The sequence below is a fragment of the Bufo gargarizans genome, chromosome 1 (assembly GCF_014858855.1).
Source record: "Bufo gargarizans isolate SCDJY-AF-19 chromosome 1, ASM1485885v1, whole genome shotgun sequence".
NCBI classification, from domain to species: domain Eukaryota; kingdom Metazoa; phylum Chordata; class Amphibia; order Anura; family Bufonidae; genus Bufo; species Bufo gargarizans.
Genome location: NC_058080.1, coordinates 639,348,386 through 639,376,136, shown reverse-complemented (window position 1 = coordinate 639,376,136; position 27,751 = coordinate 639,348,386). Strand labels below are relative to the sequence as shown.

Sequence of the window (27,751 nt, the reverse complement as noted above, 5' to 3'; positions counted from 1 at the left end):
GCTCTATCACTTGGTGTTTTCCAATTGAATAGCATTTTGTGGTGACAGGTCCTGGAGAAAACTAGGACCTGTGCAAACTGGCCCTACGGGTAGACTGGAGAGGACATGGCCTGCGGGAGAGGACCATACAGAATATCCTGGTGGATGGACCCACCACAGGGAGTTTGTGGGAGGTGGGTAAGTCTGAGCCACTGGAGAATGGTAAGTGGAGCAGCGCCCATGCCCATTTTCTTTCTAACAAAGCTAGAACCAGTCCTGTTTCTCACAATTATCTAGAGATCTCCCCATTCAAGAGGAGTGTCTTTTCTGCTGGAGCTCTCTCCCTATCACAGCTCAGGAGGCAGTTGAAGGATGAAACTGAGCATGTGCGTCCATCTCAGTGAGCCGAACAAAGAAATAAAAAAATGAACAAAGAGCAGGTGGCTAAACAAAATGTTTTATTACATACAATTACAAAAGTTTTCAGATCCAGGTGCTGGTTTGAAAACTGTGAAATATTTTTTGTGGGACAACCTCTTTAAGGCTCCCAGATGGTGGAGGCCCAGGGTAATTGCCATCCCTGTAACCTAAATGTAGGTTTCCAAGTGTATAAATCATGACTGAAATAATTCCCAAGAGAAAGAATAAAAAAAAAAAAAAAAAATATGTTTTCTTAGTTAAGTAACAGAAGCAATGTCAATCAGCTGCTTCTAAGTCTAGGCGGACATTTTCATGTATTAAAATAGACATGGAGTTGCGGGAGATGTATAATAACCACTTTACAAAGCCTTTGGGCATCCGCATCTGGAATATGCAATTCAGTTCTGGGCACCAGTCCATAGAAAAGATGCCCTGGAGCTGGAAAAAGTACAAATAACACTGATAAAGGGGTTAAGGGAGGGGGTCTTAGTTATGAGGAAAGATTAAAATAATTATATTTATTTAGTTATAGAAGAGGCGTCTAAGGGGAACATTAAGGGACATTATTAAATTGTACAAATATATTAATTGGTCATACAAAGAATATGGTGAAAAGCTGTTTCATGTAAAAATCTCCTCAATAAATAAGGGGGTACTGCTTCCATCTGGAGAAGAAAAAGTTCAGTCTCCTGAGTCGTTAAGGCTTCTTTACCATAAGAACTGTTAATCTGTGGTATAATTTACCTCAGGAAGTGGTCACAGCAGGTACAGTGGATGGTTTTAAAAAAAGGCTTACATAAATTCTTAAATTAAATAACTTTAATGCTTATGAAAATGTGTAGGAATCTTTGTCTCACTCCCCTTTCCCAAAATTCCCATCCCCAACCATCCCTTGGTGGAACTTGATGGACTTGTCTCTTTTTTCAACCATATTAAATTTGTAACTATGTCCTTAAATATCCATCAAACTGGCAAATTGTCCATTGTAAAAGGTTTCTTGAATATGTTAAGGTCATCGTTAAGGTTTTGAGGAAGTCTTGTGTCCACACTGTATCATCTCTTTCAACTGTTCCATCAAGTTCTTTTCCTCTTCTGTAAGACTTGCTATATCTTTGGTCTCCCACCTGGTGAAAAAATAAAATATGTACATTAGCTATGGAAAGGTCAACAGCTAATACAAAGTTGTGGGCTTCATGCCTTGAGTCACATTTTACAAAATATCTGCCATGCTCAGTAATAATGTATACTACCAAATGGAGATAAAGTGGGTGGTCAAGGTGCTTTTATCTACCACTTACTTTCAAGGAAACATCTATAGGTGACTTCACCAGCAACTATTCTCCCCCTTCCCGCTCCCTTTTCCTATGGCCTCAGCTTGGCCAAGTTTGCATGTTCTAAATGGGGAGAGTTTAGAAAGCCTCTGTTGGCAACTTAACTCTCCAAAGAACAAAAGGTCAAGGCTGCAAAATTCAACATTCACAATTCTTCTTTATCAAGGAGAGTCGGGGCACCCCCAAACACATAATATAGTCAAACATTAATCTAATGTGCTGGTCAAACCCTCCAGCCAACCATATAGCATATTGTGTTAGGCCTCTTTCACACCAGCAAGTTTTCCGCACGAGTGCAATGTGTGACGTAAACGCATAGCACCCGCACTGAATCCGGACCCATTTATTTCAATGGTTCTGTGCACATGAGCCTTTTTTCACGCACCAGTTTTGCATTGCTTGAAAAACGCAGCATGTTCTATATTCTGCGTTTTTCACGCAGCCCTGGCCCCATAGAAGTGAATGGGGCTTCAGTGAAAAACGCATTGCATCCGGAAGCAAGTGCGGATCCAATGCGTTTTTCACTGATGGTTGCTAAGAGATGTTGTTTGTAAACCTTCAGTTTTTTATCACGCGCATGAAAAACACATCAAAACACATTGCACCCACGTGGAAAAAACTGAACAACTGAACGCAATCACAGACAAAACTAACTGAACTTTCTTTCAAAATGGTGCGAGTGTCACTGAACGCACCCTGAACGCATCCGGAGCCAATCCATCACGTACGTGTGAAAGGGACCTTAACAGCTCCCCCAACTGAAGCTGTGTGCGGTGAGAAAGGTGAGGCTGTTTCAACATGCCTGATCCTTTTGTTTTCAAGGGAGATCAGCTGCGGCCAATCAGTGGTCTCGAGTCATATACCGACGGACACATCATCTATGCAGCCAAGTAAATGGAGACCACTGGGGAGCCCTGGAGCAGGATATATCAAATAACTTATTTTATGTAATTTTCCACCTTGACAAATGTTTTCCTGAACTTGGAAAGTCATTTAGTCCAGATTTCTAGGAAGCGGCACAAACATTTATTTGTTAATTCTTTATAGGTGATATATAGGTAACAAACAATAGAACAACCAGATACAGTGCACTGTATGCCCCAAATGTTTCATGTAAAGATTCATAATCATGCATAAACACCACTTATAAATGCTTAGTTTCTGCAGTCATAAAGTAAGGTAAATTAGGAACAAAATAGGGAGGGGAGAGCGGGGGGGGGGGGGTTGAAATGGGATAGGAAAGGGTGGAAAACAGGAGGAGGAGAGAAGGAACAATACCACAGAAATACTGATTATTGGATGAAAAATGGCAGAAACCAATAGCTACTAGAGTACAGCATAGAGCCATAAGGTCTACTATACTGATATTTGCGATGCAGGAGATCCAGAAGAACCATGAAGGTTTTCATATGAAGTTTTCCATGAAGTCCAGGTCTTAAAGGGGTTTTGCCATCTCAGACAATGGGGGCATATCGTTAGTATATGCCCCCATTGTCTGATAGGTGCGGGTCCCACCTCTGGGACCCGCACCTACAATGAGAACGGAGCGGGGAAATAAACAGAGGTCTCACTGCGCATGCGCAGCCGCCCTCCATTCATTTCTATGGGGCTGCCGAAAATAGTCGAGCGCTGGCTCGGCTATTTCCATCTGCCCCATAGAAATGAATGGGAGCAGGGGCCGCTCTTGTGTGGTGCGCTCCCATTCACTTCTATGGGAGCAGCAGGGAGTAGCGCTTGGTGGTGGACAGACCCCGGAAAATCTGGGGTCCTCCAGCCACAGCTCTGCCTGCTCCGTTCTCGTTGTAGGTGCGGGTTCCAGAGGTGGGACTCGCACCGATCAGACAATGGGGGCATATCCTAGCGATATGCCCCCATTGTATGTGATGGGAATACCCCCTTTAATTCATACAAAGTTCTTCATGGAGTCCAAGAAGAACGGGTTTGAAATGTTCACCTAGAAATTTTATCTAACCTATATATTTGTTGAGTATTGTTAATCCACTCCAATGTGAAGGTGCTTCAGACTGCAGAAGATGGAAATAAGAGGGTAAGAAAATTGGATTTAGAGGGAGTAAAAGTGGAATGAAGTGAGAGTATTACCATACTAGCGGTTAAGGGAGAGCAAAGTACTTTTTTGGTACAGCCCCGAAAAAACTGTTACAGTGCAATTAAAATAGCTTCCAAAAATGAACCACACAAACTATATATGGTGTGTTGAATAGATAAACCATGTGAGAGCTGAACAGCAGATGCTCATAGCAGTACATGTCCTTTTATACACTGTATACAATACTCTGAGAACAGGTGTCTACCTCTACCATGATTAGTAGGAGAGGAACACAATATCATTCCCACAAAGGTGGTTCTATAATTTCATGCACACTGGCTAAATGATTTGTAGCCAGGAGAACAGAGAGAACCCCCCACAGTCTATTATGTGGTCCTTTGCACCAGCAGTGCTATGTGATTAGGTAAAGGACAGCTTGTCCTCCTCACATTGCCGAAATGTGAAGTCTAAAGTACATCTGCAGTATTCCTGTCGTAGTGCAAATCTGTTTAAAGTCTTGAATTTCCTCAGTAAATCACTCTATTTCTGTCGAGGGGCTGTCAGAAGTAGCCTATTGTGTATAACATTTGCCAGAAATCCCTGAAGAAAACAGGTGCATTGTCGGGAGACAACAATGACTATGCTGACCACTGATATAGTGCTGTAGACAGCTCTCCTGACACAGCGTCACTGCCTTTAAACAGGTTTGTAATTACACTCATACTGCCAGATGTAAAGTGTTGTGTCGAAGAAATGCAGCGCGCAGAATTTGCAGTAACAGCCATATAAGCTTTTACTCGCCAAGAATAGCGACATTTTGACTCAGATGAGTGGAATCATCCATATCCTTGGTGAATAAAAGCTTGTATATCTTTTACTGCTGATTCTATTCTGCAGTCTGTGGGGGGGGGGGGACTGGGGGCCAAAGGGGACCAGTAGATCTTTTTGATGATACTGGATGGAAATAATGTAGTGCTGCCGATTTCATCAATGTTTGCTGATTGTAATCTAAGGACCAAAGCATCATAAGTTGTCAATTCCCTTGTTGCTAATCAAAACCTGAATATCTTATTTTGCAAAAACATTGCTTTAAAGGAAAAAAAATTGTGGCCATGTATATATTAATATAGGTTAATCATGTCCCCCCTTAGGAGCTTCTTCTCAGGAATAAATAAATGTAATTCTTTTAATCTTTCATCATAACTAAGACCCTCCATGTCCCTTATCAGTTTAGTTGCTCTTATTTGTACTTTTCCAGCTCCAGGGCATCCTTTCTATGGACTGGTGCCCAGAACTGAACTGCATATTCCAGATGAGGCTGCACCATTGCTTTGTAAAGCAGTAATATTATATTCCTGTTCTGTGAGTCTATGTTTTACTTAATACACAACAGTATCCTACTTTCCTTAGAAGCAGTTGATGCATGCCGTTATTTAGTATATGATTTGCAAGTACATCTAGATTGTTCTCAACAGCTGACTCTTCTAGCAGGGGCGGACTGGCCATAGACCCTACAGGGAAATTCCCTGGTGGGCCGATGCTCAGAGGGCCACTTGAGCACTCATCATGGCCAACAGCTGGGTATGGGGTAATCTGATGCTCTCAGCTTTAATTAATGCTAGGAGCATCAGGTGCAGGTGCTCTCCAGAATTCAACTATATCACCGTCCTCAGGATGGAGATACAGTTGAATACTGCAGTAGGAGCAGCAGTGTTTTGTGCTGCACTGTGGTATTTGGTTCTACTGCGGCAGTACTTTATGCTGTATTATGGTATTTGGTTCTGCTGGGGCAGAATTTTGTTCTGCACTATGGTATTTCTCTTTTCCTAGCCTACTTGTGTTGATCCCACCGACTTGTGTTGCCTGCCTTTTGTCAATTTGGACCTACCTAAAAGATGGGGTCACTTTCAGTTTTTTCTAGGGCCACTTTAACTTCCCAGTATGCCACTGTCTTCTAGTGTTGCACCTCACAGGACGTATGATGCATGTAGATTATTACTACCCAGATGCATAACTTTACATCTATCCTAAACACTCAGGGTATCCAAGTCAGCTTGTAGTTGTAGACCTCTTATAACTGAGGGCTATTCAGAATATAAAACATTGACCACAACTCTCTGGACACGGTCCTTCAGCCAGTTTTCAATCCAATTACAAACTATACTTTCTAAGCCTATAGACCTTATTTTAGTGTCCATGATGGACAGTTGCCAACTCCAAGAACACTGTATCCTCTGCTGCTCCTCTTTCCCCTTTATATTTTGTCTTGAAAGCAAACACCTCCACGATTGTTCTTGTAAAGATTGCTGAGGGTTCCACCTCTGTGATGTCACACATACTGTACATCAAGTTTGTAGAACCAACCCTTTCAAGCTTATGTTCTTATGTTATGTCACCGAGCCACTGTGGGCACACTGTTGTCTTGCAGCACTGGGGCCAAATCTGACAAGGACAACATTTGCAAATGCTCCTTTAAGTGGCATACATAGAGAAGTAAGGGCCCCATAGCAAGGATCAAACCAGGACAGAAGGGTTTCTGCCTAAACCCCTTTCAATGACCCTTGGGCTATTTTCCCACTGCCTCATTTTCTAAAAGTTGTTCCTTTAGAGTGTAGAGTCCTGACCAAGTTTTCACCTCCAGTAAAAGAGGAGATAATCCCAACTAAGACTGGGCCCCCAGTCGCATGGTCTGCCGCTATGGTAGTTACGCCCCTGGCTCCTTCATTGGGTGATCTTGGTCTTTTCATGTGGCACTTAAAACCCTCATTTGCAGGTAGCACATTACCCTGTGTAATCTGGGATGTACTCTCAACAAACAAGGAAACTGTATGATACTGAACTATCGTATTAACAATATTTCAGCCCCCATAAATCCCCGTCCATTGTTGCATGCATAGGCAGCTAACGAGCTGGCAACGATTAATTTGTGAGCAAGCTCCTTTCATTGGCTCTTAGATTGCAAGCCCTATTGGGGGCATTGGCTAAGGCTACTTTCACACTAGCGTTTTGTGTATCCGTCGTGGATCTGCAAAAACGCTTCCACTACAATTATACAACCGCATGCATCCGTCATGAATACCAGTAAAAGTCAATGGGGGACGGATCCGTTTTCTATTGTGCCAGATTGTGTCAGAGAAAACAAATCCGTAACCATTGACTTACATTGTGCGCCAGGACGGATCCGTTTGGCTCTGCTTCGTCAGGCGGACAGTCAGCAGCGTTTTGGTGTCCGCCTCCAGAGCGGAATGGTGACTGAACGGAGGCGAACTGATGCATTCTGAGAGGATCCTTTTCAATTCAGAATGCATTAGGGCAAAACTGATCCTTTTGAGAGCCCTCAACGGATCTCACAAACGGAAAGCCAAAACACCAGTGTGAAAGTAGTCTTATGTAAATGGTGGCAATGTCTGTCAAGCGCTGCAGAATATCTTGGCGCAATACAATCCGTAAGATAAATAATTGTCTCCTATAGTGTGAACTGTAGGCAAAAAATATGGGGTTCATATATCAATGTGTTCTAGGGAAAAAAAAGAACATCATAGAAACACTACTGATACGTGAATGCTGCTCTATGTACGTACAGGAGTGATACACCAGCAAACACATTTATTCCCTTCATTTTTCTATCAGGTTTAGTTATCTTGCAATTGAACTCTAGTATGTGAATCTTTCCAGTGATTTATATTAAATGCAGTCGTTCCTAGTTTTTGTCTAGTGCTTTTAAGCTATTTATCTGTGTTATCAGGCAGAATTGTTACATTGCAGTCATGGGATACAACACAGATCCTCTGCGGCCTTTGTTGAGAAGACAATTGTGTCCAGAGAGAAGCTTCATTTTGTATCCCAGGGCAATGAAAATAAATAGATGGGCTTTATTATAAAGTACGTGCATGAAAAAGAGAAGGAAGCCATCTGGAGGTGACGCACCTGTTTAAACTAGAATTAAAGTATATCGGTAAAAAGCATGGTGGGCAGCAGCAGTGTTATTGACACTCCCTTTCAATGGGGGTACAATAGCTAGTTTTTAGGCACAAACGTATGCGGTGCTAATGTATATTTGTCGGGCTGCAGCAAAGGATTCCTGCGGAGCTATATCCTATAGGACAGAAGAGACTGTGCTCCTCTATGACTTCTCTGTTTATATAGAAGCATATTCTCCTCCAGCCGGTCTTTTAACCCTTTCTACCCTGGGCCTGTTTTCACCTTTCTGCCAAGGCCATTTTTTGCAAATCCGACATGTGTCACTTTATGTAGAAATAACTTTAGAACGCTTTTATTTATCCAAGCCATTTTGAGATATTTTTCTCGTGACACATTGTACTTCATGATAGTCATACATTTTAGTCAATATATTTCGCTTTTATTTATGAAAAAATCCCAAATTTACCAAAAATTTGGAAAAATTTCCAATTTACAAAATTTCAATAAGACGCACCTAGTTTTTTGAGGAGGAAAATAAGAAAAAATATATTTTGAACCAAAAGGTGTGCTTTTGGTGGGTTCTGAACTAATGGTGGTCTGTGGATGACACTGTTATGGGGAATCTGTGGATGACACTGTGTACTACTACTTACTATCAAGCTCCCGTACCTGTAGCAGGCAGAGAGCGGTCGGCAGGGTAACGTCACTCACGTCACGCGCCTGCTTTGCCCGCTTCATTAAAGTTAAGCCTGTCAGTACAGCAGATTCAGAGAAAAGCAGATGTGGCAGAGTGGAGTTTGCCTGCCAGTTTCATGCTAAAGCCTCTGGAACCAAGACAAAGCCTGTAAACCGTTTTGGAGAATGCTTATTCAAAGTAAAGCTGCTGTTGAACTTCAACTCAAGATCTGGACTCAAGTTATTCTTTTATCCCTCATTTATTCCCTTTATTCATGGTTTCTGAGCCAAAGCCTGGGGTACAGCAGTATCCAAGTAGGAGCACCGTGGTACACATAAAGAGACATTTTAGGCCGCAAATAACCACTCTGCATTTCCTACACCTGGGATGCGTGACCCCATTTTAGAAACTACACCCCTCAAATTATTCAAAACTGATGTTACAAACTTTGTTAACCCTTTGGGTGTTCCACAAGAATTAAACTAAAATGGAGGCGAAATGTCAAAATTCAATTTTTTATGCAGATTTTTCATGTTAATCAATTTTTTCTTGCAACACAGCAAGGGTCAACAGCAAACTAAACTTCAATATGCATTGCTCTGATTCTGCAGTTTACAGAAATACCCCATATGTGGTGGTAAACTGCTCTATGGGCACGTGACCGTGGTCAGAAGGAAAGGAGCGCCATATGGATTTTGGAGGCAGATTTTGCTAAAATGTTTTTTGGGCACCATTTTGTATTTGAAGAGACTCTGATGTACTCCTACAGTGGAAACCCTCAAAAAAAGTGACCCTATTTTGGAAACTACACCCTTCAAAGAATATATTAAGGGGGGTACTGAGCACTTTGACCACCTAAGCGTTTTATGGAATTTGAAAACACTTGGCTGTGAAAATGAAAAGTTTCATTTCTTCCAACAAAATGTTGATTCAGCCCCAACTTTTTCATTTCACAAAGGGTAGCAGGAGAAAAAGCACATCATTATTTGTTACCTATTTTCTCCTGAATACGGCAACACCCCATATGTGGTGGTAAACTGCTGTGGGGGCACATGGCAGGACTCAGAACGGAAGGAGCGCCATATGGCTTTTGCAGCGCAGATTTTGATGGACTGGTTTACGAGTGCCATTGGTTTTTATTTTTTAAATGATTTTATTATGTGGGGGGCTAATTTTTTGTGGGATGAGGTGACCTTTTCATTGGTACCATTTTAGGGTACATAAGACTTTTTGATCGCTTGGTATTATACTTTTTGTGAGGCAAGGTAAAAAGAAAGGCTGTTTTGGTGTAGTTTTTAAAAACATTTTTTTTTTTACAGTATTCACCTGAGGGGACATATGTGATATTTTTCTAGAGCAGGTTGTTACGGATGCGGTGTTACCCATAATGTCTATTATTTTTATTTTTGTTAAATTTTACACAGTAAATGCATTTTTGAACAGAATTAAATCTTGTTTTTGTGTTGCCATTTTCTGACTGCCCTATTTTTTTAATATTTTTTGGGCGATTGTCTTAGGTAGGGTCTCATTTTTTGTGGGATGAGATGGCGGTTTGATTTGTACCATTTAGGGGTACATAAGACTTTTCAAAAGCTTGGTGTTACACTTTTTGTGAGGCAAGGTGACCAAAAATGGCTGTTTTGGCACTGTTTTTATTATTTATTTATTTTCAACTGCATTCAACTAACAGGGTGGATCATGTGATATTTTTATAGAGTCGGTCGATATGGACGTGGAAATACCTAATATGTATACTTTCCATTTTTTTTCCTATTTAATTTTTTTTAAATATTACTTAATTATGGGAAAAGAACATTTTTTTTTTACTTGAAACATTTTTTTTATTATGCAAAACTTTATTTTAACTTTTTTTTTCCCCCTCAACTTTTGGGGTTCTGATCCTGTACAATGCATTACAATACTTCTGTACACAATGTAATACACTTATAGCCTTCCTGCCTGTGAGATCCAGGGGTCTCGATCTCACAGGCTTACATGGAAGGCAGCCCAGATGCCTGTGGAAGACACCAGGCTGCCTTCCCTGCTATTGGGTCCTCGTCACAGCAGCAAGGGGACCCGATGGGGAAGGGCAGGGAGCTCCCTCCCTCCACACACCCTGCGCATGCTGTGGTTAGCGCTGACCGCGGCATAGTGAGGGTTAATGTGCCGGCATCTGTGTTTTCACCGATGCTAGCGCATACAGCATGGGTCCGGCTAACGGGAACAGCCAGTCCTCTGCAGCTGATCGGCGGGCACAGATCCTGCACCCGCCTGATCAACGCGTCATAGTACTACGGCATTGGTCAGGTAGTCACTTCCCTCAGCGCCGTACTATTACTGCACTGGTTGGGAAGGGGTTAAATAAATACTTTGAAAATGGTGAAAAATTGAAAAGACAAGTACATTAGACAGAATTTTTGGCTTTTCGTCAAGGATGAATTACAAAAAATTGAAAAACCTATTAAAAATCTAATACAAAGATGAAATTTATATCAAAAGCCAAAAATAAAACATTGTAGGGTAATTGTATCAAAGCAGTAATAATGTAATGGGAAAAATAAACAAGTTACAGTTAATGATACCGTCAATTGCTCTTCAACCCTACTGAGAAAACCTTCCCTTTAATTATACTGGAGAGACTATAAATTGCCTTGGATTTTACATGGTGACAATTGCACGTAGTGTAACTTTTTTTTAGAAATCGATGCAAATGGGTAAATTAAAAACCATGTATGTAGTAGCTTTTATTTTGTGAACTAGACAATAGGCAGCATATTTAGCCTGTGGCTCCTGTCTCCTGTGCATGCCTAGTGAAGATGTGAAGAGCAACAATAGGTCCAATTATCTACTAGGCTGTACATTTTACTGGATTACTCAGGATTACTCAATGTCATCAGATATCATTCTCGCTGTAATTTGTAAAACAGTGTGATAAATAGTCGGGAATTATAATGTTCAGGTAGAGATAAAACAGCCCGTTAATAGTTCATTTCCCAAGTGTTCCACCCATGCCCTCAAACCATTTAGCAAAGTCAGTTCTTTACATCAAGTCTGTGAAATGCTAACATGTTACACTTTCATATTGAAATCATAGCCAGCTCACATTTCGGCAAGCTGAGCGCGGAACCTTGTTCACCAACAGAAAATGCAATTTGTAAGGGGAAAACAATCAAAGGAGCGGGTAAAGATGATACCTTTGTTGGCCATATGGTATAATCAGATGGAAGCTTTCTAGAGAGTTCATGTCATTTCCTCAGGCATCTATTTATCAGGACGTCTGAGAAAGAGTCCTAGTGAATGCCACCAACGCTGTATAATCTTACCACGCTCTTTTGTTTTCTGCTCCTTTTTAGTAAGATAGTATAAATGCATCATGTTTAGAGAATTAATGCAACATGTCAGTCTTTGCTGAAAAAAAAATCAGCTCTGGAAAGTAATAGTTAACACTGTATCATCTGAACATTATTATTATTACTAATAATAATAATGAATACTTCATTACAGTGTTTACCCTCCTTCGTGACCAGGCCAATTTTTCAGTTTTAGCAATGGGCCTATCTAACAGCAAATAACTAACTTCTGAGCCCACCCACATGCATTTGATATTATTTTTCACGAGACACCTTAGACCTTTCTTTTGTGCCATTAGATAATGGATATAATATTTAAAAATATGAAAAAATGTACCATATAGTTTTCTTTTCTTATAATGTTTTTCTATTACAAAAGATTTCAAGACAAAACATTTTCTATATAAATATATATATTTTTCATTTACAAAAAAAGTGGGGGGAATGTGTATATGGGTGTGTAGTCTGCTATACTATTGCTTAAACTAGTAACTATAGCTCAAACTTTTTAATTTTTAATTTTCTTTATTTCACTTTTTATTACATTTTTGTAACTTTTTTTTTTTTACTGAAATTTTTTTAACCCCTGTCTGCACAGTCAGGGCAGTAAGGGGTTAATTCGCAGACTGCAGGCTCACAGTTAAGTTTAGAGCCAGCAGGGGGAGTCTCACATCAAGAGCATATCCTGCTGGCTTTTTGACTTTACAGTGCAATGGATCGTTGTACACAGTGGTGCCATCAGGGAGACCACTTTGCCTGGTCTCCGGGATCCTTACTGTGAGCACAGCTGTCTAATGAGAGCACAATCACAGCGATCTGCAGTGCCATGGGGGAGCAGCAGCAGATCGCAATGTAACTCAGCGCTTTTATACGTCAGGTTATGGTTAAGAGCTTACCTAATGTACAGTACAGACCAAAAGTTTGGACACACCTTCTCATTCAAAGAGTTTTCTTTATTTTCATGACTATGAAAATTGTAGATTCACACTGAAGGCATCAAAACTATGATTTCTGAGGCTGGTGACTCGGATGAACTTATCCTCCGTAGCAGAGGTGAGTCTTAGTCTTCCTTTCCTGGGGCGGTCCGCATGTGAGCCAGTTTCTTTGTAGTGCTTAATGGTTTTTGTGACTGCACTTGGGGACACTTTCAAAGTTTTCCCAATTTTTCGGACTGACTGACCTTCATTTCTTAAAGTAATGATGGCCACTCGTTTTTCTTTACTTAGCTGCTTTTTTCTTGCCATAATACAAATTCTAACAGTCTATTCAGTAGGACTATCAGCTGTGTATCCACCTGACTTCTCCACAACGCAACTGATGGTCCCAACCCCATTTATAAGGCAAGAAATCCCACTTATTAAACCTGACAGGGCACACCTGTGAAGTGAAAACCATTTCAGGTGACTACCTCTTGAAGCTCATCAAGAGAATGCCAAGAGTGTGCAAAGCAGTAATCAAAGCAAAAGGTGGCTACTTTGAAGAACCTAGAATATGACATATTTTCAGTTGTTTCACACTTTTTTGTTATGTATATAATTCCACATGTGTTAATTCATAGTTTTGATGCCTTCAGTGTGAATCTACAATTTTCATAGTCATGAAAATAAAGAAAACTCTTTGAATGAGAAGGTGTGTCCAAACTTTTGGTCTGTACTGTATATGGTCGTGTGGTGGTAAGCAAAAGGTTTCTGATGTTACCTAAAAATAAACAATGAATTAAATAAATAAATAAGTAAATGAATGTTTACACATATAATCTAAGCACTCGTGTGTATTGGTATCTATCACAGCGGCACACTGGGCACATGGTGTATTTCCTTCCACCATGTTGTTTTATTATGGAGCTCTGCTATGTGGCTATCTGTGGCTTAGTTTGCACCATGTTGGATAGGTAATTTGAAAAGTGTCAACATATGTATACCATATAAATTTCCAACCATTTGCTTACATCTACCATTGATTGCCATTGGACACTGTTCAGTATACTTTATATATATATATATATATATACACCTTTATTAAAATTTTTGTGAGCTGCACTTTCCTGTGTCAGACATGACACACTTATGGTATATGTCTAACTTATAGAAGAATGCATCTGCATATTATAGCATATAGAACATATCTGCCATCGATTCCCATTGTATACCACTGAGTATATCTTTGCATATAGTTGCATTGCAAATTATAGTGAACTGCACTTTCCAATACAGCTGCAGCAAAAGAATGGCAGAAATGAGTTCTATCTATATGTCTGATGTCTATGGACAGATTAGAATTGTACATCTGTACATGCTTTGGGCTGAATGGTAATGGTGCTGCTTCCCAGGGTATCTGCTTAGGTAATAATGTGCAATTAATTCATGCATTTTTATTACGTAGGTGTGAAGGTATTTACAGTTATGTATTATTTCATGCTTTACAGATTACATGCTTCTGACTGCTAACCCATAAGGACCAGTGTTTCTTTCCTAAATCACCAGTTTATAGAAATTAGTGTGGTTTTTAATAACTTTTTTATAGAATGTATTTTTATTCCTATTGCAAGAGTGGCAGTGCACATTGCAGTTGAGTGATGGGAATCGCATGCAGACTACAGCTACCTGGCATGCGTTACCTGTACTTGCCATGTTTTCCCGAAAGTACAGATGAAGCGTGCAGTTACAGTGGTTTCACCATAACATGTGCAGACACTGTACAGCGTAATGTGTTCAGAAAGTAAAAAAAAAAAATAGGTGGGAATTTATTAAGTCTGCTACTCCAGTTTTGTGGTGTAAAAATGTTACAAGTGATGTCTGTGTGCAACATTTGGTGCAATTTTTTTGCAACATTTGCCTAAATTTTGTAACATTTGGTCAGCCTCGTCACTTTTAGAAGTGGAGTGAAAAATAGGTCAGGATTTTCAGATTTAAAAGGGTTTCCGTACATTGAATAGCGTCTGTGCTTGGTATCGTGCACATTCACATTCATTCGAAAGGGGCTGAGCTGCATCTAGGCAACGTGACCGATTAACTCGTAGTCACTGGCCTAGGGAAAACTGAGAGAAGCCTGCGGCGCTTACAGGGGCACCGATGCCTTCTCGAACAGCTGATTGGCACCCCCACAGAGGATAGGTCATCAGTATAAAAATTTCGGAAAACACCCCTTAATTCTCATTTAGGATACACGACTTTTTAAAAAGTTGAATCTCCACACGGGCAACCCCTGGTTTACTTTCACAGAAATAGGCATACACCACACTGCCCCATATGATTACTCACAACCTCACAAAGCAAAGATAGACATAAAACTGACCACAAACCAAAGCCACCACAAATGACAAATTCCGCTCCTTAGTTCTTTAGCAGGCTGTCCCTATCAGCAGCTGACTGATGACCTGTTAACAGAAGCCCGGGACAATCTTACAAGCCGGCAGCAATTGAAACAAGGCTCATGCAACCCAAAAGTTAATAGGTTAGCAAAAAAAGAATAACTGTGCCCAACTGAAAAGGACAGCATAGGAGGATCCTGTCTGGCAGCGGCTGAGCAAGGATGCTGATTGGATAAGAGCATCTATGCTCCTCCCAAATGTATTTTCCAGCTAGATGCAAACACAATATACAGCCTTTCTTTTAAAAAAAGCACCTAATCCATAGGATTTGCTGTCATTTTGCCTCTGTCCTGATTAAACCAATTATGGGAATATTGTACAAAATGTAAATAAACTGCTCAGTTTTTAGCTTTTATACGTTTGATGAGTATTAGAGTGGTTACTACACGACGGTAGTAGGAAATGATGCTGCTGGAATTATCCTTGACTGTACTATTGTGCCAAGCTATATGAACAAGACAGGGATCCAGTAGGCATCTTGGAAGTCTCTATGCTTTCCTCACAGCCTTGCATTAATTCACCATCTGCTGGCTTCCACTCATTTATTTGCGTTAATTGCTGGTCATTCATCTCTATGGTTTGATGAATCACTGAGAAGAGCTAGCAATATCAAAAGGATTATGTATGAGGTTTAATTTCTGTCTGAAACCATCACAGTCAGCAAGTTAATACCATGAGCCCCCCTTCCCCCCATTCACCCCTTAACCACCACCTACATTAACTCATTGATTGCTGGAGGGAAAGAGGTTATTAAGTGTTCTCACTGCAATAGCTGCCATCTTACATATACACAGCATTAGTCACAAGATACATCCTCCATTTACCACATAATTCACCACCTTTGCCACAGTGATCCATGTACTAAAATTAAAGAAGAAATAAAGAAAGATTGGAGAAAATATCCCTAATGACCGTCATTGATTACACCAAGACAGGTGTCTCAAGCCTGGGAATTAGTGTCAAGTGGCTCATTTTTCATCTTTAGTTGGCTTAATTCGAGAGTCTTCAATGAAAAGTCTGTATATTATATATTATGCATGCTATTGCTCTATTGAACATCAAGTACGAGCCCAACACCGACAGTGCACACTAACATTGGCTAACGAAGCCCCATTATAAAACTGGACATTTTTTAGAAGATCTGTCTGTTTTAGTAAATACTTGTATTTCTAATGACAGAACAACTCTGGATCAAAAACACAAGTTATGTTGCATGGAAGTCTATGGAATCTATAAAATGCAGGACAAAAGGGAGTTTTTGTTTACCCTTCAGGTGCATTTTTTTGTGTGTCAATGGCGTTCTTTTTTTCAAGAACGCCATTGTTTAGACCCCTTCCCAGCAGATGTAGGGTCTTTAAAGATGGCTCCCACTCAGTAGCTGACGAGAGTTAATGCTGCTGGGTTTCTGCTGTTTTACACAACAGACAGCCAGTGTCTGAGTCCATGATTGGAGACAACTCTGATCACAGACTTTTTTTAAATCTTCAGATTCTATATTCAATTGTAACTATAGCATCTTAGCAGTTATTTTCCATAAGCACAGTGTCCCGGTGACCGAAATACTTATCCGCAACAAGATTGTGGGAGACATCCATTTGCTATGGCAGCCTACTATAGTAAAATTTCTATCAAGCCCTGCCTGTGGTAGGGCTTGATGGGAACTTATTTATTCTCACTTAGACTGCAATCGTAAATCATTGCAGCCTACAGTAGAAGTAATCAGACAATCACATGTTAAAGTCCCCTACGGGGACTAAAAATAAATGTTAAAGTTTTAAAAACTTTGTAAAAATACATTTAAAAAAATCAAATCGTCTTAAAAATAAAAGAAAAATAAAGATCATTAGCATCGCCACGTATAAAAATGACCAAACTATTAAAATATATATATGTATTTATCTCATATTAGAAATGGCATAAACTAAATGGCCTAAAAATAAATAAATAAACAAAAAGTGATAAAAAATTCATACACACCCCAAAATGGTATCAATGAAAAATACAGAACAGCCCTCCAAAAATGAGCTTTCACACAGCTCCGTTGACCTAAATATAAAAAAATAAAGTTATGGTGGACAGAATGTGGCGATGCAAAGAAAATATTTTTTTCAAAATTGTATTTTATTACTATGAAAAAAGAAGGGGACATGTAGAGTTACATAGGAACACAGAATCTCTCTCCTGTCAGCACTTCCCCACGCTCCTCCTCCATGCTGGATGATATCTTAGCCAGCTAAAGTGGGAGGGCTGTTTTCTGCTGGTAGCCAAGTCTTGCTTTAAAACCAGCTTAAAACAAGACAAAGATTGAGGCTCGTCACAATAAATTGTGAGAGCACTTAGAAATGGAGTGGGGGAACGAAAGCTGCAGGGATATTCAGCTTTCACTGAGACCTCTAAGGGCTCTAATGGGTGATAGTCTTGGTCTTGTTTCAAAGGAAATGTGTCACCACAGTAAAAAAAACAGACAGTAACACATTTCCTTTTTTCTCAAATCTTTTTTTTTTTTTTTCAGATTACAGATTTTGTATTCTAGATTTCTAGACATGCTCTGTGACCTGTGCAGAGGTCATTGTACAAGGAATGAATAGATATGATCTGACAATCACCTACTGTGAATGCTGGATCCTGTCTTATCTATACACATAGGTGATATCATTACAGGCAGGATTAGAATGACAGATAAGCATATAACTGCAGTAAAGTGATCTGTACAGACCTATTATTATTAGTGGCCAGTGACAAAACTGCAGGATGTTATGGATTTTGTTTAAATATAGATTAGTGTTGAGTGCATTGAGCGTCGAATCATAGATCCGGTTTGTTTTAATGCTGGACGGAGACCTGTTGAATTTAAACATGTCTGATCCTTTTGTTCTCAGGTAAGATTAGCCACCACCAGAGGTGTCCTTAAGACTCTTTCTCTACTCTCCTCATTCAGAACACATGTATGCTCAGCCACAATCTGCATGTGTATGGAGGGATTGTGAGTAATAACTTTAGAAGCCATTTTTACATCTGAAACATTTTCTGTAGTATTCCTCAGTGACTAAAGATGGCCATGGGGAGAACTCTGGCAGCGGCCTAGGTCCCTGAGAACAAAAGCACGGGGCATGTTGAAATCCAATTGCCTAATCTTTTCCCCCCCTGACATCTGCTGTTGGGAGAGTTTGGAGGCCCCTATATACATTAGATGGTTGGCCTGTCCCACTGAAACAGTGGGTTTGGGGACACAATTAAAATGTTTTTTCATCAGCCTAAAGCCGCATTCACACGCCAGTGTTCCACGTACATGTTCTCCATGGACAGCACATGTACCAATTCATTTTAATGTGTGTATTCACACATCCGTTTTTTTCCACGGTTCATGGGTCCGTTTTTATTTTTTAGCATGAATGCACGCTCTATTTTGTCCGTGTTCATGGATCCATTACGCCCATTATAGTCTATGGGTCCGTGAAAACCATGGATGCCATCCGTGTTTCATGGATCATTAAGAAGAGATGCTTTGAAAATTATTCTTCAGCTGTTCAGTGTCAGTGAAACTGCTTGAGAAAGACCAGAGACGGTCGAAACGTCGCTTTACCATGCTGATTTGTGAATAAATCACCACCTTTATTTTCTACACTGGCGAGCGCTGCGGATTATTACATTTCATTTAGATGTTGGGACCTCTGGCCAGGATCCCCACCTGCGTGCACCACCACCTCCAAAGGTAACATTAATGACTTTCCCAAACGGGATCAGTAGTGCTGCCAAAACTCTTTTTTGTATAAGTGAAACATGGATGACACACGGACAGCAAAAAACGGACACACGGACCAAACACGGATCCTTCACAGAGGCATCACTGACCACCTTTTCATGGATTTGAGCAAGGACATGTGAATGTAAGTCTCCAGAATGGAGGCCAGCGCCATTACTGTTGCTCCTGAAACGCAGTTACCGACCATCCCTGCTGTATTGTTTGTTGAGTGATTTCCAGGACAACTGCCGTCCATTTTGGATGGGCAAAAGTTAACAAGTGTTCTTCACCCTGCCTCTGGTACAAAGCCCTTTCTTTTCCATCTGCCACTTTCATGAGGATTTTTTTTACTTAAGTGATTTGTATTGGTTTTACGGTGTTCCTCATATTATGTATAAAATCCATTTATTTCAAAATTTCAATGCCTGAACCAGCGGTTCCCTCAGTAATGTATTAAGGGAATGTTAGAAGCGTTCTCTGTGAGTATCAGTACACAGTAGCCTGGGGTACTCCGCAGGGAACTGTATCAATCACAACACAGGCTCTGTGAGTGAGTTATATGTTCACATACAGCAAATCAATTAGTATTACATAATCATATGCCCAGAACAGAGTTGTTATGTCTCACATCAGGCCTGAAGATCCCGAGAACAGAGTGGGTAAAACAGATTTAATTTGAGAGATATAACATTCATATTGTCCTGTATGTAAGGAGATGCTGAACCCTCCTCAGAGCCCTGTAACCCGTGTGCTGCTGTTTATACAGCGTTTAGATCTTTATGTAGTTAGATTTGCTTCTCAAAAGGTCCACGGAAATGCTTTGTTAACCTATGATCTCAAGGAGAGAGAGGAATCTCTAGGAGTAATGACAACGCCCCCAATGCTCCTAGAGGCTTATTTGCTTATAATAAAACATCACTTTTCTCAGCAATGAGGGCACATGGGACCAACACAGATGTCTTCAGCTACTGAGCGCACATGTAACAGGTCAACCAGGTACAAATCTGCTGAGGGATGCCCTTTGACAAAACATCCTATAGCCACGGTATACCTCTATATAAGACTCTGCTTACATCATGTAATAGGGCTTATGGATGTGTTGAGAATATCTCCCAACATATGTCTCAAAGTGAAGGCTCTTACAGTGCCTTGCAGAAGTATTCACCTCCCTTAACTTTTTTCGTATTTTGTTACATTACAGCCTTAAGTTCAATGTTTTGTTAATCTGAATTTTATGTGATGGATCAGAACACAATAGTCTAAGTTGGTGAAGTGAAATGAGAAAAATATATAAATAAAATTATTGTTTAGAAATAGAAAACAGAAAATTGGCATGTGCGTATGTATTCACCCCCTTTGTTAGGAAGCCCATAAAAAGCTCTGGTGCAACCAATTACCTTCAGAAGTCACATAATTAGTGAAATGATGTCCACCTGTGTGCAATCTAAGTGTCACATGATCTGTCATTACATATACACACCTGCCCCAAATGCTGCAAAACCTAAGCAAGAGGCATCACTACCCAAACACTGCCATGAAGACCAAGGAACTCTCCAAACAAGTAAGGGACAATGTTGTTGAGAAGTACAAGTCAGGGTTAGGTTATAAAAAGATATCCAAATCTTTGATGATCCCCAGGAGCACCATCAAATCTATCAAAACCAAATAGAAAGAACATGGCACAACAGCAAACCTGTCAAGAGACGGCCGCCCACCAAAACTCACTGACCGGGCAAGGAGGACATTAATGAGAGAGGCAACACAGAGACCTAAGGTAACCCTGGAGGAGCTGCAGAGTTCCACAGCAGAGATTGCAGTATCTGTACATAAGACGACAATAAGCCGTACGCTACATAGAGTTGGACTTTAATGCAGAGTGGCCAGAAGAAAGCCATTACTTTCAGCAAAAAACAAAAAGGCATGTTGTGAGGCATGTGGAAGACTTCCAAAATGTATGGAGGAAGGTGCTCTGGTCTGATGAGACTAAAATTGAACGTTTCGGCCATTAAAGAAAACGCTATGTCTGGTGCAAACCCAACACATCACATCACCCAAAGAACACCATCCCCACAGTGAAACATGGTGGTGGCAGCATCATGCTGTGGGGATGTTTTTCAGCAGCCGGGACTGGGAAACTGGTCAGAGTTGAGGGAAAGATGGATGGTGCTAAATACAGGCATATTCTTGAGCAACACCTGTACCACTCTGTGCGTTATTTGAGGCTAGGATGGAGGTTTATCTTCCAGCAGGACAATGACCCCAAACACACTGCTAAAGCAACACCTGAGTGGTTTAAGGGGAAACATGGAAATGTGTTGGAATGGCCTAGTCAAAGCCCAGATCTCAATCCAATAGAAAATCTGTGGTCAGACTTGAAGATTGCTGTTCACAAGCGCAAACCATCCAACTTGAAGGAGCTGGAATAGTTCTGCAAGGAGGAATGGACAAAAATCCCAGTGGTAAGATGTGGCAACGGCTCATAGAAACTTATCCAAAGCGACTTGGAGCTTTGATTGCTGCAAAAGGTGGCTCTACAAAGTATTGACTTTAGGGGGGTGAATGGTTATGCACATTGACTTTTTCTGTTATTTTGTCCTATTTGTTGTTTGCTTCACAATAAAAAAAAATAAACATCTTCAAAGTTGTGGTTATGTTCTGTAAATTAAATTATGCAAATCCTCAAAAAATCCACGTTAATTCCAGGTTGTGAGGCACCAAAATATAAAAAAAGTCAAGGGGGGTGAATACTTTTGCAAGGCACTGTATGTATGATGTTCTAAGGTCATACAGTGGCATATGTTGCCCATAGGTGCCCACTATGTTTCTACATGGGCTGCCTCTGTATTGGTTAGTGTAATCTGCCAAGTTATTCAGTAAAGTGTAAAGGTGTACAGATGCTTGCCTGACGCGTCAAAAAGACATAAAACACCACCATATAGCCCTCTATTGAAGTTTAGAAGATATTCCCCAAGTGATGGTACTACCATATGTCAAGACACAAAAAGGAACAGAGTGGACTTCACTAAGATTTGATTTAACATCTCTGGAATACCCTGCTGGAACTACAAGAAGGAGGCTTTGATAAAAATGCAACACTTCAACTTCCAAGTTTAAAGGGGTTGTCTGACTTTAGCAACTGGCTTTTATGTAGAGAAAGTTAATACAAGGCATTTACCAATTTATTGTAATTGTCTATATTGCCTCCTTTGCTGGCTTAATAAGTTTTTCCATCACCTTATATACTGCTCATATCCAGGGGAGACGACCACCCTGCAATCCAGTAGCATGTGGTCGTGCTTGGACAGTATAGGAAAAGGCGCCAAACTCTCTGGTGGCTGGGACTGTGGGGTGCTTCCTCCCACAGTGTGCAAGCACAACCACCATTGCTGGATTACAGGTGGTCGTAAACCACAGAAACGAGCAGTGTATAATGTAATGGAAAAATGAATCCAGCCAGCAAAGGAGGCAATACGGACAATCACAATACATTAGTAAGTGCCTTGTATTAACTTTCTCTACATGATACATGGCATTTGCTGAAGTGAGACAACCCCTTTAATACCATGGTGATGGATCATGTGACAGGACCATGTGATGAGCGCAGTGACTTCATCACAGGTCCTTTTCCTACTGCACAGCAAAGATGAAGACAGAAGAGAAGCCGGGCTGCGCGAACAAGTGGATTAAGGTGAGTTAAATTATTATTATTTTTTTAACCCCTCCAGCTCTATTTTACGACGCATTCTGTATTAAGAATGCTATTATTTTCCCTTATAACCATGTTATAAGGGAAAATACAATCTACACAACACCTAACGCAAACCCGAACTTCTGTGAGGAAGTTCGGGTTTGGGTACCAAACATGCCGATTTTTCTCACGCGCAAAACGAATTACAATGTTTTCCACTCATGCGGAAAAATCGCACATTTTCCCGCGACGCACCCGCATCTTATCCAGGCCAAAAACATGACGCCCGTATGAAAGAGGCCTAAATCCATAGGGGGAGATTTATTAAGACCGCCGATTTCCATGCTGGTCTCCAGTCCATCTGCACTGCCGGAGGAAGCACCACAGATGAAAATCAGACATCGCCTAGATTACTTTCAGCCTGGCAGCTTGGGGGGGGGGGGGGGGGGGGTCCTTTCTGCTGCAGCTCTTTCCCTGTATCTGCCACAGCGTCTAACGGAATATATATGGCTGGTGGCAAGATTTAAACTGAGCCTGTTTGACCAGCTCAGTGAGACAATAAAGACAATAAAAAATAAGGAAAAGAACAAACAGCAGGTGGCGCTATACATATTTTTAATTACATGCAATTACAAAAGTATTCAGATCCAGGTGCTGGTTTGAAAAAAGTGTTTGGTGACACAACACCTTTAAGGACAACGAGCATATGGTTACAGAGTCTCGCAATAAGGGCAGAGTTCTTATCAATGGCAACAGGTAAACCAGAATTACTGTCTCTTTGAGAAGCAGTGGCTTAATCTATACATTTTCATGCATAGCATCCAACTTCCCTGGGTGTCAACACTCTGGCTTGAGTCTCTTTAAGGTGGCAGCGATGGCAATAGCTAACTGTAGTTAGGACCACAATATCACTTATGTTCTCTAATGGGCGCTGTCAGGTTTTGGTATCTCTATCCTCGCAACCACTGCACACACTCCACACTGTCCCCCCACAGTCGCAGTATCTCTGTCCTTATGACACACAGTATTGCTCACAGCCCTATTACACTGGCAGATTATTAAGGTGACTGCTAACAAGCGTTCGTATGATCTGACAGATGGCGCCGTGTAATAGGCTCTTTGCCACTGGCAAACATTGAGACATTGTAGGGACGAGCGATGCATTAGCGACTGCTCGTCCCTATACTGAGGAGGAGATCGCTGCATGTAATAGGAGCGGTCTCCTCCTCTATCGAGCAGGGATCCCGACAATCACCAGGACACTGACGCGTCCCACCAAAAAATCGTGAGCTCTATCTGCCTGTGTAATAGAGCCCTTAGCGAGGTACAGTTGGTGGCAGACTGGCTGGTCTTTATCTCAGTCTTTGTCTACAGGCCCTGGCTGCTAGACAGGCGCTATGCACTCTGTTGTACTCCGAGCTCTGTCTCAGGTGCTCTGCAGCGTTCACCTGTGTTTTTGCACTATCTAGGTTTATTGCTCTCATTAAGGCCTCAGGCACACGACGGTTGTTTGGTTCTGCATCCAAACCTATTCACTTCAATGGGGCCGCAAAAGACGCAGACAACACTCTGTGTGCTGTCCACATCCGTTGCTCCATACCCTGGCCCCGCAAAAAAAAAAAAAAAAAGAACATGTATCCGTTTTGCAGACAAGAATAGGCATTTCTATTATGGGCGCCAGTTCCGTTCCGCAAATTGCGGAATGCAGATGGGCGCCGTCCGTGTTTTTCGGATCCGCAAAACACAGCACGGTCGTGTGCATGAGGCCTAAGAGAAACAAAATACGAGTATTGCAGGTCTGATACCTTTTAATGGCTAACAAAAAAAGAAGCAATGATGTTACATAGTGATCTTTCGAGACATCTTAGGTCTCTTCATCGGGCGTACTACAAGTGTCTGAAGAATCACCAATCAATCTAATATATAAAACTGAGTGTATGTATATATGTGTGTGTGTGTGTATGTATGTGCATGTATGTGTGTGTGTATGTATGTGTGTATGTATGTGTGTGTGTGTATGTATGTGTGTGTATGTATGTGTGTGTATGTATGTATGTGTGTGTATGTATGTGTGTGTGTGTATGTATGTCCGCTAAAGAAATCCGCACTGTTGCACTTACAATCACAAAATTTGGCACACAGGTACATGAGGTGTCTGGTAAGGTTTTAGACTGGGTCTCAGCTCTCTAGACAAATTCCCCAAAAAGGCAAATATGGCACATCACATGACCTACATAAGCCTGCAGGTCTTTCTCTTCATATCCCAACTGCCATACACACGGTCAGCCAATAGAAGCTCGCAGGTCTTTAGTCTCCACATACACACAGTTTTACACCAGGTTTACATAATAACCCAGCCATTTTTCTTCACTGCTGCAGGGTCCATTCACACCTCTGCAGAATGGGTCCGCATCCATTCATTTTCTAGTGTGCTGTCCGCATCCGCATTTCCGGAGCGCGCCCCCTATCTTCCGGTCCGCGGCTCCAGAAAAAAATAGAACATGTCCTATTCTTGTCCGCAATTGAGGACAAGAATAGGCAGTTCCATGGGCGTGCCAGCCGGGTGTATTGTGGATCCGCATTACACTAAGGACGTGTGAATTGACCCTTAATCCCATTTTTCACCTTAAGGACCAGGCCATTTTTTGCAAATCTGACATGTGTCACTTTATGTGGTGATAACTTTAAAATGCTTTTACTTATCCAAGCCATTCTGAGATTGTTTTCTCATCACATATTGTACTTCATGGCAGTAGTAAATTTGAGTCAAAATATTTCATTTTTATTGATAAAAAAATACCAGATTTACCCAAAATCTGGGAAAATTAGCAATTTTAAAAATTTCTATTTCTCTGATTTTAAAACAGATAGTGATACCTTCCTAAAATTGTTATTACTTTATATTTCCCATATGTCTACTTGATGTTTGGATCATTTTGTAAATTACATTTTCTTTTTTTGGGACGTTAGAAGGCTTAGAAGTTTAGAAGCATCTCTTGAAATTCTTCTGAAAATTTTCAAAGCCCACTTTTTAAGGACCAGTTCAGGTCTGAAGTCACTTTGTGAGGCTTACATAATAAAACCCACCCGTATATGGCCACATTTTAGAAACCACACCCCTCAAGGTATCCAAAACTGATTTTTCAAACTTGGTTAACCCTTTAGTTGTTCCACAAGAATTAAAGGAAAATGGAGATGAAATTTCAGATTTTCACTTTTTGGGCAGATTTTTCATTTTAATACATTTTTTCCAGTAGCAAAGCAAGGGTTAACAGCCAAACAAAACTCAATATTACCGCGATTCTGTCGTTTACAGAAACACCTCAGATGTGGTCGTAAACTGCTGTACGGGCACACGGCAAGGCACAGAAGGAAAGGAGCGCCATGTGGTTTTTGGAAGGCAGATTTCACTGGGATAATTTTAACCTGCGATGTCACATTTGAAGACCCCAAGATGCACCCCTAGAGTAGAAACTCCAGAAAAATGACCCCATTTTAGAAACTACTGGATAAGGTGGCAGTTTTGTTGGTACCATTTTAGGGTACATTATTATTTGTTATTTACAATGTTCATCTGAAAGGTTAGATCATGTGGTATTTTCATAGAGCAGCTTGTTATGGACGCGACAATACCAAATATGACAAGATTTGTTAGTGTCTCCATATTCTGAAAGCCATAGTTTTTTTTATTTTCTAGGGCGAATGTCTTATGTAGGGGCTAATTTTTTTCAGTATCAGATGACGGTTTGATTGGTACTTTTTTAGGGTGCATATAACTTTTTGATCGCTTGGTATTACACTTTTTGTGATGTAAGGTGACAAAGAAATTGCTTTTTTTAAACACTTTTTATTTTTATTTTTTTACGGTGTTCAGCTGAGGGGTTAGGTCATGTGATATTTTTATATTGCAGATTCTTATGGATGTGACAATACCTAATATGTATACTTTTTATTTATTTATTTAAGTTTTACACAATAGAAGCATTTTTTAAACAAAAAAAAACATGTTTTAGTGTCTCCATAGTCTGAGAGCCATAGTTATTTTTATTTTTTGGGCGACAGTCTTAGGTAGGGGCTCATTTTTTGCAGAGTGAGATGACGGTTTGATTGGTACTATTTTAGGGTACATACTACTTTTTGATCACTTGGTATTATACTTTTTGTTATGAAAGGTGACCCAAAAAATTGCTTTTATAAAAAAACTTTTACGGTGTTGACCAGACAGGGTGAATCATGTGATATTTTTATAGAGCAGATTGTTACGCACGAGGTGATGCCCAATATGTCTCTTTTTTTTATTCTATTTTTTACAATTTTATAGGTGTCTTTTTATAGGAAAGGTGTTTTTTCTTTAATTGAAACTTTATTTCTTTTTTATTGTTAAAAACACTTATTTCACTTTTAATATTTTTTATATTTTTGTTCCACTATGGGACTTTAACATTACAGGGTCTGATCCCTGTTTCAATGTAGCCCATACATCTGTATTGTACTGCATTGACTATCAGTGTATTACACTGATAGTTTGCCTATGAGACCCAGCCTGGGGGCTGGGCCTCATAGGCCTCCGTACATGCCAGGCCCCAAGGCCTTGGAATGGCTTAGGGCTGCCATGGCAAACATCAGGGACCCGATGGCTAAGGAGAGGGAGCGCAAACCTCCCATAAGCCACGGTCAGCGCTGACTGCGGCATATGAGGGGTTAATCCACCGGCATCGCCATTATCACTGATGCTGGTGAATGCAGCAGGGATCCGGCTGTTACTGTCCTTACTGCTGATCGCGGCACCACACATGAGATATGGGGCGAAGGACCGCAAAGTACAGGCCATTTAGGATTAGCATTCTCGTCATGGGTCCTTAAGGTGTTAAAGGGGCAGGGAGCTGTGGATGACACTGTTAAGGGAGCGGAGTGCTATGGAGGTCACAGTTCAGGGGGCAGGTAGGGTTGCCATTCAGGCCAAGGACTTAAAAACCACGCCCCCAGATCCCTCTAAGCTACGCCCCTTCTCACTCCACATTCGGGGATTGAAAAAAATGAAGGCAAAATCAGCTTCTGTCAGCTGCAGGGCTGGGAGGGAGGGTGGCTTTCTCCCTGCAGCTCACGCTCAGACAGCACAGACGGTCCGCTATGGATGTCAGTGTTAAGGGGATGGGTGCCGTAGAAGTAACGATTAAGGGGGCAGGGTGTTGTAGAGGTCACATTGTAAGGGAACGGAGCTCTGTGG

General features: G+C 40.9%; 1 protein-coding gene across 1 annotated transcript in view; it reads right to left on the bottom strand.

Annotated features, from left to right (window-relative positions):
- Positions 1-460: 460 nt before the first annotated feature.
- Positions 461-27,751, bottom strand: part of LOC122935592 (uncharacterized protein KIAA0825-like) — a 252,573-nt gene continuing 225,282 nt past the window's right edge. Inside the window, exon 6 of the mRNA XM_044291366.1 lies at positions 461-1,523. Coding sequence (XP_044147301.1) covers positions 1,418-1,523 — 106 coding nt within the window. The 3' untranslated portion in view covers positions 461-1,417. The remainder of the gene's footprint in view (positions 1,524-27,751) is intronic.